The sequence below is a fragment of the Sinocyclocheilus grahami genome, unplaced genomic scaffold, assembly GCF_001515645.1.
Source record: "Sinocyclocheilus grahami isolate Dianchi unplaced genomic scaffold, SAMN03320097.WGS_v1.1 scaffold216.1, whole genome shotgun sequence".
Classification (NCBI taxonomy): domain Eukaryota; kingdom Metazoa; phylum Chordata; class Actinopteri; order Cypriniformes; family Cyprinidae; genus Sinocyclocheilus; species Sinocyclocheilus grahami.
The window spans coordinates 778,857-800,663 of record NW_015505395.1 but is presented as its reverse complement, the minus strand read 5'-3'; the positions used below and the strand labels follow the sequence as shown (position 1 = coordinate 800,663).

At 34.2% G+C, this 21,807-nt stretch overlaps 2 protein-coding genes across 3 annotated transcripts in view; one reads left to right on the top strand and one right to left on the bottom strand.

Annotated features, from left to right (window-relative positions):
- LOC107596271 (piezo-type mechanosensitive ion channel component 2-like) overlaps positions 1-7,754 on the top strand; it is a 120,286-nt gene extending 112,532 nt beyond the window's left edge. Inside the window, exons 46-54 of the mRNA XM_016286967.1 lie at positions 277-435; positions 1,089-1,236; positions 1,326-1,514; positions 2,299-2,391; positions 2,854-3,026; positions 4,465-4,581; positions 4,677-4,759; positions 4,880-5,081; positions 6,860-7,754. Coding sequence (XP_016142453.1) covers positions 277-435; positions 1,089-1,236; positions 1,326-1,514; positions 2,299-2,391; positions 2,854-3,026; positions 4,465-4,581; positions 4,677-4,759; positions 4,880-5,081; positions 6,860-7,112 — 1,417 coding nt within the window. The 3' untranslated portion in view covers positions 7,113-7,754. The remainder of the gene's footprint in view (positions 1-276; positions 436-1,088; positions 1,237-1,325; positions 1,515-2,298; positions 2,392-2,853; positions 3,027-4,464; positions 4,582-4,676; positions 4,760-4,879; positions 5,082-6,859) is intronic.
- A 5,168-nt stretch (positions 7,755-12,922) lies between these two features.
- On the bottom strand, positions 12,923-21,253 carry napgb (N-ethylmaleimide-sensitive factor attachment protein, gamma b). Of its 2 annotated transcripts, none has more exons than XM_016286918.1 (12): positions 21,019-21,253; positions 19,849-19,916; positions 18,643-18,727; positions 17,931-17,948; positions 17,744-17,774; positions 17,556-17,665; positions 17,360-17,426; positions 17,212-17,282; positions 14,963-15,041; positions 14,767-14,846; positions 14,246-14,375; positions 12,923-13,268 (listed from the first exon to the last, which is right to left on the bottom strand). In XM_016286918.1, exons 1-12 carry the CDS (start codon positions 21,072-21,074, stop codon positions 13,128-13,130), a joined length of 936 nt encoding a protein of 311 aa, XP_016142404.1. In that variant the 5' UTR covers positions 21,075-21,253; the 3' UTR covers positions 12,923-13,127. The 2 variants fall into 2 exon arrangements, with proteins under 2 accessions (XP_016142404.1, XP_016142405.1); XM_016286919.1 differs by having other exon boundaries at positions 19,849-19,953; positions 21,019-21,069.
- Positions 21,254-21,807: the final 554 nt, after the last annotated feature.

Sequence of the window (21,807 nt, the reverse complement as noted above, 5' to 3'; positions counted from 1 at the left end):
AGCAGAAAAGAAAAAACAACGGGGGGGGGGGGCAAACAAAAACAGAATTTGAGAAAAAAAATTATGGATTTCATAGGGTCCTACAAATGTAATTTTTGTTTTAAAACTTAAAGTTTCATGATTTCAATTTAGACGTTCACTTTGTTTACTAAACATGTATTTAAGCAACGGAATCCAGAAAAAGTCAAACTGAAAAAAAAAGAAAAGAATGAAGACATGCTGTGAGAACAAATGATGCAGAGAAATCCTGACATGTGTTTGATCTCCTCTGTGCAGGCGCTTCAGTCAGAACACTATCGCTCAGCTGTGGTACTTTGTGAAATGTATTTACTTCGGCCTGTCAGCGTATCAGATCCGCTGTGGATATCCGACTCGCATCCTGGGAAACTTCCTCACCAAGAGCTACAGCTACGTCAACCTCTTCCTCTTCCAGGGGTGAGAAACCTGTTGAACAGCAGTTTATAAAGTGATGTTGCATGTATATACATGTCCGATATCTTAGAGAGCAGGGTGGTCAATGGCTGATATAAAGCTGATATATATGATTTCAGACTATTTCATTTAAAGATAGTAAAAACACATGGATGACAATTTCTTTAAATTTATTTTATATAATATATATACTAAATTAGAAATAAATAATTGTAAAATTATCTGGAAAAAAAATCATTTAAACTTAATTTCAATCCTATTATAGACGTAACGTAATCCTATTATAGAATTTTTTAAAAATTGTTTACAAATAAAGAAACTGTTAAAAATATGAAATGTATAAATTGGAAGTAATTTTTTAATAATTTATTACACACGGAGCGCAGGTGCTGACATTCTTATCGCTGTCAAAATAAAAGTCCCATTTACTGTAAAAATAAAAATCCCAGTTATTCTCAAAGTAAAAGTTCCACTTCTGATACATCAGCCAAACATAAACACTTAGTTGATAATCAGTGCTGATTATTAAAAAATGCCAGATATCAGCTGATATATTGGTCAACCATTACTTTTATAAGTAAAAGGAAATTAAAGCAAACCAAGTCGGTTTCTATACATAACGGATCCGCCTGCTTAGTGTGTGTTGTGTGTCCCAGGTTCCGTCTGATCCCGTTCCTGACGGAGTTGCGGGCGGTGATGGACTGGATTTGGACGGACACGACGCTCAGCTTGTCTAGCTGGATCTGTGTGGAGGACATCTACGCTCACATCTTCATCCTCAAATGCTGGAGGGAGTCTGAGAAGGTAAGAGAGAGAGAAATAACACGGTCTACTACATAGACAGCTTTTTCTCAAGGCAGCATCCTAAGCATTTGTGTGTGGTCGTGTGGCAGCGTTACCCTCAGCCGCGCGGGCAGAAGAAGAAGATGGTTGTGAAGTATGGAATGGGCGGCATGATCGTGATGCTCCTGATCTGCATCATTTGGTTCCCGCTGCTCTTCATGTCTCTGATCAAATCTGTGGCAGGAGTGGTCAACACTCCGCTGGACGTGTCCGTCACGCTCACGCTGGGAGGACTTCAGGTGCACGACACTGTGCTGCTCATTTGCATGGTCATTTCTGCTTTCGGCCAGTTTTTATGTTCTGCAAGGAACATTTTATTGCTATCAATTCTGTTTCTCCTGAAAGACATTTGTAGAAATCAAAATAATCACAAATGAGTCATCCAGTAAGATTATAAAGCTATAAAATGAATGTGGAAAGCATTTCAGATCAGTTGATGAGAAATGTTTGAGTTCATTTTGAGGTGTTAATTTAGTATTATTCATATACTGTTACAGTGCTTAATAATATTTTGAATAAGTTTAGTTTTTTTTTTTCCGTTTTCATTTTACTTTTAGTAATTTTATTATGTTTTTGACATTTTTTATTTTATTTTATAATTGTATTTTTATATATAGTGTATTATTATTTATTATTATTAGAATTTATTATTTTTCATTTTAATTTAGTTTCAATTTTAGTAATTTGATGTCAGTTTTATTAGTTAGTGTTTTTTGCAGTGTTTTTCTATTTATTTTAATTTTTCTTCTTTTTTTTAGTTTAAACTTTAGTAATTCTGTTAACCCAAGTTTTTTTAGTTATTGTTTTTTGCAGTGTTTTTGCAGTATTTTCTATTTAGCTTTAATTTTTTATTTCAGTCTTTCTCTCAGGAGAAACATCTGAGAAGTCTATTTGTCATTTAATCTCAGTGCTGTCTAGGTGATCTGATATTTTTGGAAGCCTTCAAATCTCAGGTTTCTTACCATCTGATAATTAACATGCCGCTTTTGTTCTGTTCTTGTGTTTGTTTTATTCTGTTTTCAGCCGATCTTCATGATGAGCGCCCAGCAGAACCATCTGAAAAACATCTCTTCCACAGAGTTTGCCAAGTTTTTAAAAAAATACAGAGCTGATGCAGTAAGGAACTAAGAGTCTGTTCAGATCACAGTGGCTCCTTTGTATTTTGACATGAACATGTTTTCTAGTAATGCACCGGTATATAGAAATGATTTCAGATTGCTGATTATTATTGACCGATATTGTTCTATTTTCACATTTCATTGCATAATCAAAGTAAAAAATTGTTTTAGGACTATGTGGATATTATGGCATTATTTGCCTGCCAATTTAACACATTTTCACACACAATTCTCATACTGTAAAATAATTAGGATTTATTTAAGAAGTATTACTACTTTTGAAACTTGTAATAGTATATCATATATACAGTATATATATATATATATACTGTATATATCTGATGTGCTTTATTGTCAAACCAATGCTGAGCAGACAATAAGCTAATATTGCCTGATACTGATAAATTGTGCATTCCAGATTGTTTCTAAATAGAGCTAAAGATGCTTGTGTCTCCTGCAGAGTGCCATGCTGTTCCTGGAGTCTTATATTCACGAGGATTTGACAGTAGCAGAACTAGAAGGAAGTTCCAACTCGCTCTGGACCATCAGCCCCCCGAGCAAGCGGAACCTCATTCAAATGCTCAGTGACGCAGACGAGAAGTTTCCTCTCACCTTCACCTGGTCCATACAGAGGTAGAGTTCAACATCACAGCAGCACGCAGGCTTAGACAGAGCGCTTAGAAGAACCTGGTCTGCTAGTGGCTGATGGGTCAAAAAAAAAATTCAAAAAATGCGGTCATCAGATCAGATTTCATCCTGAGATCCAAACATTTTATTATGTTTTACTAGATAAAATATTATTTATCATGGTCAAGGGATAGTTCACTGGAAATGTGCTGTTATTTACTCACCCTCAGGCGTAGTAAAGAAGATTTTTAGCTGAAACTGGGGTCTTTGGTGAGTCATAAAGTGCAAGTCAGCGCCTGCCCGTCTTTGAGAATTAAAATGAATAGCTGTGGCTCCTGCCGAGATACTGAGGTCTTATGAAGCAAAACGATTGGTTTGTGCAAGAAACTGAACATTATTTACAACATTATTACCTGTAATAATGGTGTAAATCATGTAAATCGTTTCACTTCATTAGACCTCAGTGTGTCGTCAAGAGCTACGGGTATTCATTTTATGTTCCCTGATATGCTGTTTTTGACTCTTAAAGTGCTGCTAGCCGCTGACTTGCATTATATTAATCACCAAGAACCACGGTTTCAACTAAAAATCTTCTTTACCGTCACCTACATCTTGAATGGCCTGAGGATGAGTAAATTAACAGCAAATTTTCACTTTTCGGTGGTTATTTTTGAAATACAATACAAATGATAGTAAAGAAGATTTTTAGCTGAAACTGGGGTCTTTGGTGAGTCATAAAGTGCAAGTCAGCGCCTGCCCGTCTTTGAGAATTAAAATTAATAGCTGTGGCTCCTGACGAGATACTGAGGTCTTATGAAGCAAAACGATTGGTTTGTGCAAGAAACTGAACATTATTTACAACATTATTACCTGTAATAATGGTGTAAATCATGTAAATCGTTTCACTTCATTAGACCTCAGTGTGTCGTCAAGAGCTACGGGTATTCATTTTATGTTCCCTGATATGCTGTTTTTGACTCTTAAAGTGCTGCTAGCCGCTGACTTGCATTATATTAATCACCAAGAACCACGGTTTCAACTAAAAATCTTCTTTACCGTCACCTACATCTTGGATGGCCTGAGGATGAGTAAATTAACAGCAAATTTTCACTTTTCGGTGGTTATTTTTGAAATACAATACAAATGAATACAGTTAATAACATTTATAGACAACATTTTTCGATTTTTCATAAATTACTTTTAATCCAACAAATATGAATAATTTTGTCACAGTAAAGTAATTTCTTTTATGTGACCCAGACATGTTTCATACAGTCATCACCCTGGTATGATGAGAATATGTTCTGCATGTAACGACATTTATATGAATTATGTGCCGCTCTGGTCAGGACAAAAGGATTTTAACGACAAAGACAAAGGTTTTCATTAATGAAGTAATTGAATTCATTTCTGTTTGGTTTCATTTGCTGTATTTGTCCAATAGAAACCTCAGTTTAGGTGCCAAAGCTGAAACTGCAATAGGGAAACACTATATAGACTTGGACAAAACCACGAGAACTAAGCTAAAAAATCTACTGAATGGAACTGAGCACAAAGAAGTGTGAGTTTAAGCTTCATAAACATAAGCTTCTGACTTTTTTACCACTAAAAAGACATTCGGCAGAATGGTCAATTGTAATGGTGTTTTTTATTAAGGGTCATCGAAAACATTTTTCCAAGATACATCAGAGCACCAAGCGACTCCAATGCCAAGCCTATTGGGCAGCTCTACAAAAATGGTAAAACACCAGCTCTCCACCAAGCATTTCCATGCCTTTGCTACATTTCCTGTGTGTTTCTACAGCCACCATCAACATGCCTGTTTCTCTTCACTCTTCTGTGTGCTCTCTAAGGTAAAGAATACATGAGCATCACACTGTCTTTACATAAATCCAGCAAAGACAGCACAGCGGGCGTCCAGGAGTGGTGGATCGTGAATCAGACAGAAGCAGGGCCGTTATCTTTGGGCTCAGCCAGGAATGCAAACGAATCTGGTCTGGAGCTCTACATCATCAGTGACCAAGTCAGTCCACCCAGTCTGGGCTTTCTGGCGGGTTATGGGTGAGTGGCGTGAAACATTATAGTCTGAAGTTTTTTTCTGTCCTTCCTAAAGGGACAAAACTGTGCGTCCAATCAGAACATATTTGACGCTTCATATATAGCTAAGAGGAGGTGGATTTTTGACCAATGAGAGTTCACTATGGGTGGGGCTTCTCAATAGAGAAACCACACAACTGATATGCTTCTCATGGCGGGTTACAACTAAAACTCACAGTGCTAACATTAAAGAGAAATATAGAGTGTTGACTGTTTAAGAATACATTTTTTAAAGCTAAAGTTAAATTCAATACAGGGATGCGCCAAAATTTAAATAGAAAATCTTTTTATGATACACTGCCATTCAAAAGTTTGGGATTGCTTAATTACTGCGTTTATTCACCAGGGACACATGAAATTGTTCAAAAGTGACAGTAAAGACATTTATGATGTTGCAAACGATTCAAATAAATGCTGTTCTTTTGAACTTTTCCTGAAAAGAAATCACAGTTTCCACAAAAATATGAATCAGCACAGCTGTTTTCAACATTGATAATAATCAGAAATGTTTCTTGAGCAGCAAATCAGCATATTATACTGATTTCTGAAGATCATGTGACACTGAAGACTGGAGGAATGATGCTGAAAATTCAGATTTGATCACAGCAATACATTACATTTTTTAAATATATTCACATAGAAAACAGTTATTTTAAATTGTAATAATATTTCACAATATCACTGTTTTTACTGTATTTATTATCAAATAAATGCAGCCTTGGTGAGCATAACATTTAAAAACATCTTACCGATCCTTAACATGTGAACGGTACTGTACTGTACTGTATATTTTTGCAATATAAATTAGCACTAAACTATGACAAAGTTTTAAATAATCTTGACTAGGCATTAGTTCAAAAATTAAACAATATCGACTGATAATATTGACAATATAAATATTGATAATATAAACCGTATTGACTAATAATAGAGGCCTGTTTCCACCACAGAATAATAATACAAAAAAAGTAATTGCAACTTTATCTCACAATTTGGAATTTTTCTTTTTTTTTGCAGTTCTGAGAAAAAAAATATTTTCTGAAATGGACTAAAAAATAAAGTAGGTAATTGCAACTTTTTATCTTGCAATTCAAACTTTTTTTCTCGGAATTGTGAGATATAAATTCAGAATTGCATGAAAAAAAAGTCACTTTTTTTTTTTGCAATTCTAAATCTATTCTGAATCTCATAATGACATGTTGCAATTACATTCTCCTTGCAATTCTGAGGGTTTTTTCTTCTTTTTAAAATCAGAATCGTGAGAAGAAAACTGGGTTACACTTTATTTCGATAGTCCACTTTAGACATTCTACTAACTAGAAGTAACTTTGTAACTACATGTCAACTACATGTCTAGTAATTCTCATTAATTTGCAACTACATGTCTACTAACTCTCAGAGTAAACTGTTAGGGTAGGTTTAGGGTTAGTAGAATAAGTTGACAAAGAAAGTGTTAGAAGATATTAAGCAGATAGTCTACTAATACTCTACTAACTGCTAGTTGACATGTAGTTGCAAAGTTACTTACTGTTAATAGAATGTCTAAAGTGGACTATCAAAATAAAAGTGTTACCGAAAACTGAATTGTGAGAAAAAAAAGTTTTTTTGGTCATAATGTTGTACATCCCAAATTAAATATATGAACCAAAATGAAGATAGATTTGATCAATCTGACAGGATTAAACCGTAATTAAATCACGTGCATTGTGCCAAGTTAAACATGTGAACCTGCATGTGCACAGGATCATGGGTCTGTACATGTCGGTGGTTCTGGTTATCGGGAAGTTTGTGCGTGAATTCTTCAGCGGGATCTCGCACACCATCATGTTCGAAGAGCTGCCTAACGTGGACCGGATCCTCAAGCTCTGCACCGACATCTTCCTGGTCCGAGAGACGGGGGAACTGGACCTGGAAGAAGACATGTACGCCAAACTCATCTTCCTCTACCGCTCTCCAGAAACCATGATCAAGTGGACCAGAGAGAAGAGTGAGTGAGTGAGGATGAGGACGCTGACCTTCGGAGGAACTCCAAACTAACCACGAGAAGCACAAAGCGGGAATTGCACCTCTTTCCCAAAGCGCACGGTTGGATTGAACCGATTGTTCTTCATGCGAACTGATGAAACGTTAGCACTCGTGCAGTTTTCATCCAGTGGACGTGCACTTGCTAGTGTTTTTTAAGGGCTTGATAAGTGAACTTTAGGGCTTCCAGGCATGCGCCACTTTGATATGACTTTCACCTTTGGGAGTGCATGCGACATGATGGATGTAGACGAGAAATACTCAACCTACTTTAGACCTGGGCTTGATTTGTAACGCCTCTCTGAATTCTGAAGGCGAAACCGGTTTTGCAGGAAGCAGAACCGAAGGCCTGTAGGTGGCGCTGTGAATTACGTGAGTCTCTATTTGCCTTATTTCAATTGTACAATCAACTAGACACATCATTATCCACTATCTTTCTCAGGAATACATTCGGATTGACGACAACGGGATAGCAACCTTTTTTCTCATGTACGACACAGTGTGAAGAGGAACGTACGCAACAAACATCTGTCATTTGTGAACACAGATTTGGAACATGAAAAGGACGTTTGGTGTTTTATAAGGCTTGAAGTATAATGACTTTTCATAACTAATGGGAGATTGTTTTCACATTACAATTAAGGATTTATCAGTTTCAGCAACCCATTCGTTAAATAGAAAGAATTCATGCATTTCTGTGCACATTTCTTTGTAAATCCAAATGATTTCATGAGTAATTTACACAAATTTGTTCAGAACGAATTTTGAATGCATTTCTGTGTATATTTCTTAACAAGTGATTTTATGAACAATTTACACTCAAATTTGTTCAGAATGAATTTGAAATGTTTCTTCATAAAGCCAAATGATTTTGTGAATTATTTACACACAAAATGTTCTGAATGATTTTTGAATGTTTCTTAATAAACCCAAGCCATTTGAATTATTTCCACAGAAATGAGTTCAAAAACTAATTTTTAATGTATACATTTCTTTGTATATTCTAATGATTTCATTAATAATTTAAATTTGTTCAGAACAGATTTTTGAATGTTTCTTCATAAATCCAAATGATTTTATTAATTATTTATACATGAAATGTTCTGAATGATTTTTGAATGTTTCTTCATAAACCCGTCATTTTAATTATTTCCACAGAAATTAGTTCAAAAACTAATTTTAATGCGTTTCTGTCTACATTTCTTTGTATATTCTAATGATTTCATGAATATTTTAAATGGAAATTTGTTCAGAACAGATTTTTGAATGTTTCTTCATAAATTCAAATGAATTTATTAATTATTTATACAGAAATTTGTTCAGAATGAATTTGAAATGTTTCTTCATAAATCCAAATGATTTTCTGAATTATTTACACACAAATTGTTCTGAATGATATTTGAATGTTTCTTAATAAACCCAAGTCAGTTTTATTATTTACACAGAAATGAGTTCAAAACTAATTTTTAATGTATACATTTCTTTGTATATTCTAATGATTTCATTAATAATTTAAATGGAAATTTGTTCAGAACAGATTTTTGAATGTTTCTTCATAAATCCAAATGATTTGATGAATTATTTAAACGTAAAATCTTCTAAATTATTTTTGAATGTTTCTACATTAACCCGTCATTTTAAGAATTATTTCCACAGAAATTTGTTAAACTAATTTTAATGTTTTTGTCTACATTTCTTTGTAAATTCTAATAATTTCATGAATAATTTAAATGGAAATTTGTTCAGAACAGATTTTTGAATGTTTCTTCATAAATTCAAATGAATTTATTAATTATTTATACAGACATTTGTTCTGAATGAATTTGTTTCTGTACACATTTCTTCATAAATCCACGATTATGTGGATTATTTACACAGAAATGTGTTAAAAATGAATTTTGACCGCGTTTCTTCATAAATCCAAATGATTTTATGGATGATTTACACAGAAATGCATTCAGAAATACACAGAATTCATGAAATATGAGCAAAATCAATTGTTTGCTAAAGCATTGTTAGATTTCCACAATGCAACAATAGCGTAAAATGGTTTTTGCCAATGTTTCTGGTCATTGGGCTTCATTCTCATGCAACACGAACAGAATGAACATTTTAGGTTAGTTCTGCTCAGGTTTCATGAATGATTATGTAGTTAAACATCTGACTTGTGGTGAAAGTGAATAATGAATGTTAGTTATTAACACATCCTTGAAGGCATGAGAGTTTGGCAGATCGTTACGGTACAGTTATTACTGTTAATATGCATCGCCAGGACTGCGAGTTGTGGTCGTCTGAAAGCTGTTTGTACATGGGGAAGAATCTGACTCACATTTGTACTACGTACTTGTATTTATTTGAGCAATACGACAGGCCGTAAAGGACATGAAATCCATTTTTATCGAACACCTTTGGCATTCATACTCAGGAAGGAGCTTTCTATGGATCAGGGTCTCACGGATGCACCGCTGGAGTCTCCGCTAGGCTGTAGATGTACAATGGGATCATGTATATGATTGATATGACTATCAATGTGAGCTCCACGCCGACGGATCGTGTTGTGCTGATGCTTGAAGAGAACATTGAATATTGTTTCGAGTCCATCTCTGAACTATGCATTAAAGACAATGTAGCATGAATGAAAAATAATGTTTGACATGAAACGCTTTCATTACATTATGTGTGCAGAACTTTTTCAGCAATATCAAAATGGGGAAAAAAGGAAACTGTATCTGGATGAAACAGGAACTGGGAGTTTATTGACTTCAAATAAAGCACACGCTTAAAGGACAAAAGTGCCACTTTTATTCACTTTTTTGTTCCTGTATTTCTCATTGTTTACATGCCCATAGTTTGGGGTCAGTATGATTTTTTAAAATAATAATAATAATTTTATTCAGCAAGGATGCATTAAATTGATCAAAAGTGACCGTGAGTACATTTATAATGTCACAAAAGATTTCTATTTTAAATAAATGCTGTTCTTTTGAACTTTCTGTTCATCAAAGAATCCTGAAAACTAAAATATATCGCTGTTTCCACAAAAATATTACACAGCACAACTGTTTTCAACATTGATAATACTCAGAAAAGTTTCTTGAGCAGCAAATCAGCATATTAGAATGATTTCTGAAGGATCATGTGACACTGAAGACTGGAGTTATGATGCTGAAAATTCAGCTTTGATCACAGAAATAAATTACATTTTACAATATATTACAATAGAAAACAGTTATTTTAAATTATAAAAATATTTCACAATATTACTGTTTTTACTGTATTTTTAATCAAATAAATGCAGTCTTAAGAGGCCGCACAAGAGGCTTCTTTCAGAAGAAAATAAATAACTATAAAACTTTATAGCTCATACACTGTACATTTATATAAAAGAATGTTATGTATGTTTTTATTTTTATATTTTCCATTTCATTAAATTTTTTTTCATTTTAAATGTATTTATTTTATTATTGTTAATAATTTTACTAATATATTTATTATTAATATTATTTTTACACGTCTATATAGTTTTTTTAATACATTTTTGCCTTAATATTTGATCTATTTTAGTAGAAAAATGAGAACTGTTACCTTGGAAAATAGTTGAGATAATCAGTTTAAGTTTGTTTGTTTGTTTATTTAAGTTAACATTTATTTCAAGTAAACTATTTCAAATGACTCTCTTTCCTGTCTTCTCTATAGCATGAGTTGTGAATGCTGCTGCTTTCTATTTGTAGAATATTTATAAATCCTCTTCACTGAGTTCATCAGATAATTCTCTAGATCGTTCAGAAGAAAACACATTTAGCAGCAGACAGCCAAACAGTGTAGATTATGATTTTATTAAGTCATTTTTGCATATTTATGACTGTCGGGTTGTATATTTGGAAACGCAGCATGACGCTTCACTCCACAGCGACATTTACATTTCAACAACACTTACAATAAATTACTGTACATAATAATATAGTATTTTACTAATTTTATAACCGATTTAACAGCACTTTGACATCACACAGTGTTCACAAATAAAAATCATTAACAGTTTCTGTACACAACTTCACGTTTTCATTATGAAATTAAAAGAAAACATTTCTAAACGCAATTTATGCAACAATATGATCTCACACACACACACACACACACCAAAAACTTCCAGTGCTTACAGTTTACAGGTTCAACCAATGGTGTGAGTTTTGGGGCGGGACTACCTGATTGTTTGACCAATGGAAAACGAGTGTTTATAACTTGATTGAAAACACTGCAGTCAATAGTGTGCTGAAAGGATGACGGATTTTTGTAGGCCAAAACGTGAAAATTAGCATTTCTGCACTCTAAAAAATGCTGGGTTAAATACAACCCAGTGCTGGGTAAAATAGGGACAAACCCAGCAATTGGGCTGTTTTGACCCAGCGGTTGGGTTAAATGTTTAAATGTTTAACCCAACCTTCTGGGTAGTAACTCAACCGCTGGGTCAAAACAACCCAATTGCTGGGCTTGTCCCTATTTTACCCAGCACTGGGTTGTATTTAACCCAGCATTTTTAGAGTGTATGCTTCTTCATCTTCATCGTTACATCACCCTGAAGTCAATGGGGGTTTTGAATGGGTTTTTTTGTTAAATAAGGTCTGTGGTTTAACACAAGATATTTACACACTTTATTCTACATCATATAATCAGATTACTTTTTTCAAGTAACTAGTAAAAATAAAGCATTACTTTTAAATTTACAAGCAAATATCTGAGTAACTTTGTTTTTCCCATTTATTGACTGACAGCTCTCCTGTCCCGTGTTGAGAGAAACTGGGAGTGAGGTGCAGAGGCTTATTCATTTCACTTTTGATGTGAAAGGGTCTTTACAGTTACCAAAAATATAACTTTTGGGGTTTTTGTTATTAAAAATAAATAAGCAAGCCCAGACCAGGTGACAAAAAGCAGCACAAAAGTAGCGTAATGCATTACTGTACATTCCATAAAAAGTAACTAACGCAATTAGTTACTTTTTAATGGAGTAACGCAATATGAGTGAGTAACTTTAAAAGTAACTTTCCCCAACACTGGTAGTAATAGTTGTCATTTTTTTTAAAAGTTGCATTTATAATCGCGCTCTTGCAAGCTATTCAAATTCTAACTTTCAGCAAAAATGTTTTTAAATGAAAACAGAAAGAGTTTAAAGGGATACTCCACCCCAAAATGAAAATTTTGTCATTAATCACTTACCCCCATGTCGTTCCAAACCCGTAAAAGCTTCGTTCGTCTTCGGAACACATTTTAAAATATTTTGGATGAAAACCGGGAGGCTTGTGACTGTCCCATTGACTGCCAAGTAACTTACACTGTCAAGGTCCAGAAAAGTATGAAAGACATCGTCAGAATGCAAAGAAAACAAAAATAACGACTTTATTCAACAATTCGTCTCCTCTGTGTCTCTCCGCATCACCGTAGCACCATTTTGGAGAATATGAGCTGAACGCAAGCAGCGTACGCTCTTCTGTGTCAGACGCAACACAAGGATACGTTTTCTACGTGTATTTACGCTTTGATTTGAATGAAAACAGCGCATCCGTGCAGCGCGGCTGACAGCGGATATTCTCCAAAATGGTGCTACGGTGATGCGGAGAGACACAGAGGAAACAAATTGTTGAATAAAGTCGTTATTTTTGTTTTCTTCACGTACAAAAAGTATTCTCGTCGCTTCATAACGTTACGGTTGAACCACTGATGGCAGATGGACTATTCTGACGATGTCTTTCATCCTTTTCTGGACCTTGACAGTGTAAGTTACTTGGCAGTCAATGGGACAGTCACAAGCCTCCCGGTTTTCATCGTGCCCACGTGTGTAGTTGTGTAGATGTGTAAACGCAATGAAATTGGGACACTCCTACAGGCGGGACAAACAGGAACAGAATTCCTCAAGAATGACTCTCTGCACACAGGGAGGAAACACTGATATGCTCGTTCACACACACACACACGCAGATGGTGTTCTCTCCATTAACATAAACCTCCCTCGTAATCGTCATCTTCCTCCGCCGGTGGCGGGCCAGCGCTGTCCCCTTGAGGAGCAACAGGAGGTTTCTTCTTCTTCCCGCCGCCTCCACCGGGCACCTTCAGAGAGATCGCCAGCTTGGCATACTGCACAAACACAGACCAGAAAACAGCTATTTATCACTGAATGATATTTCAGCCAAGATGATTTTTGGAAATATAGTAAATGCCTATGCCTAGTAGATATGTTATGTTTCCAGTAAGGTTATTGTTAATTAAAACTAAAACCATTAAAACAAAACAAATCTTTAATTACTTGAAATAAAATAAGCAATATATAAAATAAAATATATTAAAAACAACTTAAGCTTATTTTATTTCAGCTAGTTGCAAGGGCATTTTTGTTTTAAGTTGAAGTACAAAATTATCTATAAAAAACAAACAAAAAAAAAGATAAAAACTACACAGACATATTAAAAATAACCTAAAAAATACACAACAAAATTACTAAAATAAAAACAATATATATAGTATAGATATATTTTAGTGATACTAAGATAACACTGAAAGCTAAAATATTTTTGTAAACATTTTAATGATAAGCGGTCTTGAACATTTTACAGAAAAATTATACTAACATGTACACTATTGTTCAAACGTTTGGGGTCAGTAAGACTCGAAATTTTAGAAATGAATTTAAAGAAATTAATACTTTTCATCAGCAATGATGCATTAAATCGATCAAAACTGAAAGAGACATTTATATCGTTTAAGATTTCTATTTCAAATAAACGCTGGTCTTTTGAACTTTCTATTCAGCTTTACATCCCAGGAATAAATTACATTTAATACGATAATTAAAATGCAAAACAGTTGTCTTAAATTGTAACTGTTTTTACACATAAGACTACTTTCAAAAAAATATACATTTTAAATGAATTATTGTTATTATTTATTTATACTTTTATTTGAATTTAATACAATTTAAGAAGAAAATATTATAATTTTATTTGAACTCACAGTTACTGAGCTAAATGACTCCTTTATTGAGTGTAATGAGGTTTTAGTTTTTTTCCTCCACAGTATTGTTCTGTTTGGAGTGAAATATGATGTCTGACACTCACGTCGTTGTCCATGTACTTCAGTAAAGGTGAGTTGCAGACGCGTGACACCCCATCCTCGTCCTGCTCGTCAAACGCCGCCAGTAACGTCTCCATGGAAACGCAGTCCTCGCTCCCGCTGAACCCTGGGAGACTGAACAACACAATATTTCATACTGATCAGAGCTAATGCAGTTGATCTTAAAGGGATAGTTCACCCAAAAATGAAAATTCTGTCATCATTTACTCACCCTCATGTCGTTCCAAACCTGTATGAGTTGCTTTCTTATGTTGAACACAAAATAAGATATTTTGAAGATTGCTGGTAATCAAACAGTTGGTGGTTGCCATTGACTTCCATAGTAGGAAAAACAAATACTATGGAAGTCAATGGCAACCACCAACTTCAAAATATATTTTTTGTGTTCAACATAAGAAAGCAACTCATACAGGTTTGGAACGACATGAGGGTGAGTAAATGATGACAGAATTTTCATTTTTGGGTGAACTATCCCTTTAAGGATGATGATGTTACTCATTGGTACCTGTAACTTTCTCTGACACACTTGTCTGCGGCCACAAAGTCGCCTCTGTGGAGATGAACCAGCACTTGAGCGATGGTTTTCTGCAATATTAAACATCTGTTGAAACTAATGCAATATTATAAAGCAAAATTGTACATTAAAAGTTTATTCCAAAAACTACATGAGGTCAAATCCAGTTGAATGTCAGTATTCGCACCTTAAAGCAGGTCGGGTAATTCTCAATTTCCTTGTACATGTTCTTCTCTTTCTGAAGGGACACAGCAGCCTCGTCCAACCTGAGGACAAGAAACACAACAGAAACAACACACACTGTAAGTAAAGAACACGTTTCACTGGTTCATTCATGCACCGTGAACAGCTAGCATTGAACATACAGAATCATGAATGAGATTCATGCTGTGAAGCAGTGTTAGTTTACTATCATTATTTTGATACATAGTATTTCTGGAGGTTTTATATATATATATATTCAATTTTTTCACTTTAATTTAAGTTAAAGTTTTGGTATTATTTTTTGTGATTTTTACATTTTTATTAAAATGTAGTTTTTATTTTTATTTCATTTTTAGTTTGTCATTTTAGTACTTCAACTTAAAACAAACAAAAAATTGAAATGTGGAAACTAACTGAAATAAAATAAGTAAATAAGAATTAGTTTTTATTTTTATATTTTTATTATAGTAAAAGTTTTAGTAATGCTGTCTGTTTATTTTTTTTTTTAATTTTCTTTTTCAATTTTAGTCACTTTAGTACTTTAACTTTTTGCCTTGGCAACTAACTGAAGATAAGTTTAAGTTTTTTTTATATTTTATTCGATTTCTGTTATATTGATTTTTAAACAGTTTAGGTAACAACACTTTTGAAGGCATCAGAAAAGCTAATGAGGATGATTATCAGTGAATAACGACTATAATTCGGTTCTGTGTCTCAGATAAAGCTATGGCATGACTTCAGATGACTTGTAATATAGCGCTTAATTCATATAGACTATAATTAATTGTACTGTGAAGATTTATATTGTGAAGCAGTGTTATTTTTGTACTCTATTACTGTAGTATTTATTAATATTTTTGAATTTGTTTTTATTTTAATATTTTCCATTTTCATTTTTAGTTTTTCTGTTAACTTTGTCATTTTTATAAAAAAAATGTCTTAATTTTAAATCAATTTGAACTTTTTTTTATATTTCGTCTGATTTCTGTTAACGTTTATTTTATTTCAATTAATTAATTTTTTTGATATTTTTAGTTTTAGTTAACACTGTTGTGAAGCCATCAGGAGAGCTAGTGAAGTAATGAAGGTGATTAAATGATAGCATATGCAACTATGCAATTTAATGAACACTCAATAAAGGTGTTATTATAAATAGGGTTAGGGTTAGGTTAACCCTGCGGCCTGTCTGAGACGATCTTCATTCTGAACACATCACAAAGCAGTACACATGGGTTATGCATGATATAATGATGATTCTGCATGATTTATTATGCATTTTTTAAATTTTACATTTCCTTTAGCGAGTAATACAGCTGTTACAAGCACAAAGTCAAAATCAAAGAGACTTCATCTCTCCAATCTTGCCTGAAATGCCTTATTTTATTTATAATCCTGCCATTATTTCTGTGATTTAGCTATGATTCCATGTTGCACATTTGCATAATGCCCGCCCCAAAAAGAACAGTTAAGGGATGTCGAGGAGATGCTGTTTTTTTTCAGCATGAGGGCAAAAAAAAAAAACATCATATGGACTTCCAATACAGTCGGCAGTTACTATACAGTAGATATACAGTAATACTGTTTACAGCTGTTGAAACCTGAATATGGTAAGGGGCATTACAGTTCCGACACACTCTAAGCAGTTGACCAATTAACAACAGACGGGGGTCGGCTAACCAATCAGAGTGGACTTGGCTTTTCAGAAGGCGGAGCTTTAAAGCAACAGGAACTTAAAGGTGACATGTTATGCCCCTTTTTACAATATGTAATATAAGTCTCTGGTGTCCCCAGAATGTGTCTGTGAAGTTTCAGCTCAAAATACTCCACAGATCATTTCTTATATAATTTTGAAAATGCCTATTTTCAGTGGAAGCAGAAACACACTGTTTTTCGGGCCTGTCGAAAACAAATGATGGTGCCTTGGGTGTAAACTTACAGATTAAGGGGCGGTAATATTATAATGAGATCCCTTTGCCACGTCACCAAGGGAGCGAAATCTGACGCGCTCGTTTTCTCAGACGCTTACAGAAAAAAGCTTCCCAAAACAAAGTTACTGGGTTCATCTTTTTCACATTTCCTTGGTTGGTAGATGCACCGGGGACCTGAGTATAGCACTTAAAACCTGGAACATTTTCATGATATGTCACCTTTAAACAGAGCGTTTTGAACCTTAAATCATGTTAATCATAATAAATGAGCATAATCTGGGCAGTTTAATGCTTTAAGACATACCTGCGCAGTCTCACCAGAAGTCTGGAGGCTTTTCCCAGAAGCTCTGCGGCCTCTCTGAGACGATCTTCATTCTGAACACATCACAGCACATCATCAGCATGATATAATGATGATTTCTGATTTATTAATCAGGTTTGCATTTCCTCACCTCAAACACAGATGCGGCCTTCTGGTACAAGTCCACGGCTTTCTCCAGATCAATCGGCTCGATGAGTCTGAAGAAGCAGATGGCACAAGTTAACACTGGTAATGGTAACACAACCTTTGCATGCACATTATAGTTATGTACACATGAGAAACTACACAAATAACCTCTCTGGAAGTGTTTCGATCTGTTTACTCACTTCCCAGCCCTGTCCAAGGCTATTCCAGCAGTGCCAGACGTCCCATTCTCCACGTACATGATGCTGGCCTTCTCGATCAGCTGAATGGCTTCAGGCATTTTCTTCATGTCCTGCCGGCGTACAAGAGACATTCAGACATGCCTCAAACCTACAGGCCGTCCATAACAATCACTGCGCGACCAACTCACCTTCAGCATCATGCCAGCTTGTTCATACGCTCTGAGAAGAAGAACAGCATGAGTTATGATGGGTGCCATTGTTTAGATGTATATTAAAAGAAATTGGCAAACTATAGATTAGTTTGGCATATGGATTGTTTGTATAGATTTAGGGTTAATAGCCTAATAGTTATTTGAAATATTAATGCTCACTTACTTTGCTGCATGGAAGAGTCTGTGAATTTTAGTTAAGTAAATATAAGTACCGAATGAGAGAATAAAACCAAGAGTTAATCAAATGCTATACTGTTCAAAGGTTTGGGGTCGGTAGGATTTTTTAATGTTTTAAAAAGATGTCGCTTCTGCTCTTCAGGGCTGCATTTAATTGATCAAAAATACAGTAAAAACTGTAATATTGTGAAATATTATTACAATTTAAAGTAACGATTTTGTATTGTAATATATTGTAAAATGTAATTTATTTCTGTGATGCGCAGCTGAATTTTCAGCATCATTCCTCCAGTCTTCAGTGTCACATGATCTTCAGAAATCAGTCTAATATGCTGATTTGCTGTTTAAGAAACATTTCTGATTATTATCAATGTTGAAAACAGTTGTGCAGCTATGGAAACCTTCATACATTTATTTTCCAGGATTCTTTGATGAATAGAAAGATCAAAAGAACAGTGTTTATTTCAAATAGAAGCCTATAAAGGTCTTTACTGTCACTTAATGCATCTTTGTGGAAAAGTATTAATTTCTAAAAAAAAAAAAAAAATCTTACCAAAGTCCCCAAACTTTTGACACCCCCTGTGATATATCTGTACTGCACAATAATTAGTCTTGTTTGTTAAATTAACTATGATAATTAGGATTTCTTCTTCTGTCCTAAACTAGTAACCAGAGTCTGATGTGCAGGAGAAGGATACGCTTTGTTTTCTGTGTGGTACTCAGCCTCCATCAGGTACGCATCCTTCGCTTGTTCAAACTGTTTGGCGTTTTTGAAAGCCACAGCTGATATAACACCAACAGACATTATGTTATAGTCATAATATTTCACTATATATAATTAGGCCTGTCGCAATAATCAATATATCGACTTATCGCGCAATATATGTACATGAGCTCAATTATTTTTGGTGACGCAATATATCGCCCATTATATTTACTTAAAAATTAATGTCACCGTGTTTTTTTTACATTCCACTTGCGCCAGTGTCTTTTGCAGCTTCTCGTGCATAACGTGGTGTGGTCATGAGGTGCTAGTTCAAATTTTTAAAATGCTTCTACAAAAAAAGTTTCATCTGCAGATATGATCTTGTTTAGGGATCTGTGCCTTTGTGCAGACAGACATCTGACTGCTTTGAGTAGTGATTGTGTTTTTCAGCAATAGTGTGCACCTTTTACTTACAGAGAAAAGAAGGTCAGGGAAAAATCTGCAGATGGAAAAATCTCCATGGTGACGCAATATATCGCCCAATATATTTACTTAAAAATTAATGTCACCGTGTTTTTTTTACATTCCACTTGCGCCAGTGTCTTTTGCAGCTTCTCGTGCATAACGTGGTGTGGTCATGAGGTGCTAGTTCAAATTTTAAAAATGCTTCTACAAAAAGAGTTTAATCTGCAGATATGATCTTGTTTAGGGATCTGTGCCTTTGTGCAGACAGACATCTGACTGCTTTAAGTAGTGATTGTGTTTTTCAGCAATAGTGTGCACCTTTTACTTACAGAGAAAAGAAGGTCAGGGAAAAATCTGCAGATGGAAAAATCTCCATACAAGTTCTTTGTGCATTTTTCTTTTTTCTACTTGCTACTTTGCACGTTTTGTTAGAAGTTTTTTAAGGTATCTAATATTTTTGTACTTAATTGCCATGATCTAAATATTCTTAAAAATTAAAAGTTTGTTGTCATTTGGAAGTGTGTAGACCTTCTTGCATTATTATGCGGTTACATTATGATTATATATTCAGTGGCATAAAATGGTCTTTAAAATGACAATAATATCGCTTATCGCATTTATTTCTGGGTCAATATATCACACAACAAAAAGTTGTTATCGTGACAGGCCTATATATAATCACCTTCATCAATAACATCAATGCAAGACGTCACTTTACATCTGTATTCATCACCTGCTTTTGCCATCTCTGAAGCGGCTCCGTCATAATCAGGTTTCCACTTGGTCATGCTGGTCTTCAGGCTGCATGAGGTCAAATTCAACTATTTTAAGGTGTTCACTGCAAAAGAAGTGCGCTTAAATGTACTAAATGTGCACTTGCAGTTTATTTCAAAAGTATAACTTTTGAAGATGTAAACTTATTTTGATGTGAAGACCAATATATATAGCACATAAAAAGTACTTGAATACTATTTTAATTGTAGTGTTATTCGATATTCCATTTCAAGTAAATATATTTTAAATGCACTTAAATGCAATTTCATCATAAGAAATAAGTAATTAAAATATTTAGTTAAATACATGACATACAAATTTCAATTGAACTTACATTAAAGTATACTTTAGTTTACCATGAATGCTTGTCGGTATATTCAGCAGTACACTTTAATAATGTTTTAAAGACAATGCAGTTATGAAATTACATATACAGATGTACTTTAGCCAGAAAACACTCTTAGGCTCAACTAAACTACAATGCATTTTCATTTAATTGTAAATACCATACAATTAGGTGTTTGAAACATTACATTCAGTTCACACTTAGATTCTTTAAAAGTATTTCCCGTACTCTTTTTAAAGTATGCTTAAGTGTACTTCTTTTCCACAAGGGAACACATTTTACAAAAAAATATCATAATAATGCACATAATTTAAGTTTAGTTTTTGAACTAGGTGTCTGCAAAGTGTGTCAAAAAAACACATACGTGTGTAATTGAACTTTAGACTCAAAATCTTCTGTTTACTGACATGTGTGGCCTGTGACAACTTGCCCCGGTACTCTCCTACATGATGGGCACATAAACATGCACTGCATTTCAGGATTGGCCCACATCATCAGTAGAACCCTCATAATAATGACCACATCAGGACCACTGCAGCTGTCGCCAAGGTAACCTTTATCACTGCACGCGCGATTACGCAGTCAGTCTCGCTGTGGAATATTATAATGAACGCGCATCAGAATCCTTCAGCATTAATCATCTGGACATGATTGCACCGATAAATGAGTTAAAAGCCAGCTGCATCCGCTAATCTAGCAGTATTAGTGGCAGTCTGACTGACAGCAGGCCGATCGGAGATCTGTTCTGTCCGCTCATTCATATGAGAATATTTCATATCTCACCATTTCTCGGCTTTCGCGATGTGATCGTGCGCCTCGTTGATCTTCTGCGCGGCCATGGCGACACACCGACCCGCTGCTCGGGAGGATGAGGATGAGGATGAGGATGAGGATGAGGATGAGGATGGACCGTTACGTAGATTATCCTGATTTTCTCCAAGAGCTCAACCGCGTCACGGTGTTTTTCTACGGGAGCCCGAGTGGCAGCAGCAATGCACCATTCAACATCTGCGATTCACACTTTTTTATTATAGGCCTACTCATATATTTATTTGTTGAATAAATATAGAAGTAAAATATATTTATTATTATTATTATTATTAATTATTTATTTATTTACTGTTGTAATTTTAATGGAATTGTAATTATTTTCAATGTGTTTCTAGATATTTACCATATTATATTATATTATATTATATTATATTATATTATATGTGTGTGTGAAGTAGACCATATGTATTTATTTATTTACGGATAGAATATATTTTTGTGGTCATATAGAATATGGATAGCATATTTTTAATGTGTTTATAGATATGTTATTTATTTTCATCATTTATGTATATATATAAGCAGAACTTTGTTTTATTTAAATTTGTTTTATTTATTTATTGACGGATTTAATGTATTTGCGATTTTTATGGTAATATAGATCATATTTTACATTTGTTTATAAATATTTTTGTTATGTTTATTATTCATAGGCCTATATTTATGTATAATGAGAACTTTTTATTTATTTATTTATTTATTTATTTATTTAACGGATAGAATATATAGAGAGAGATAGAG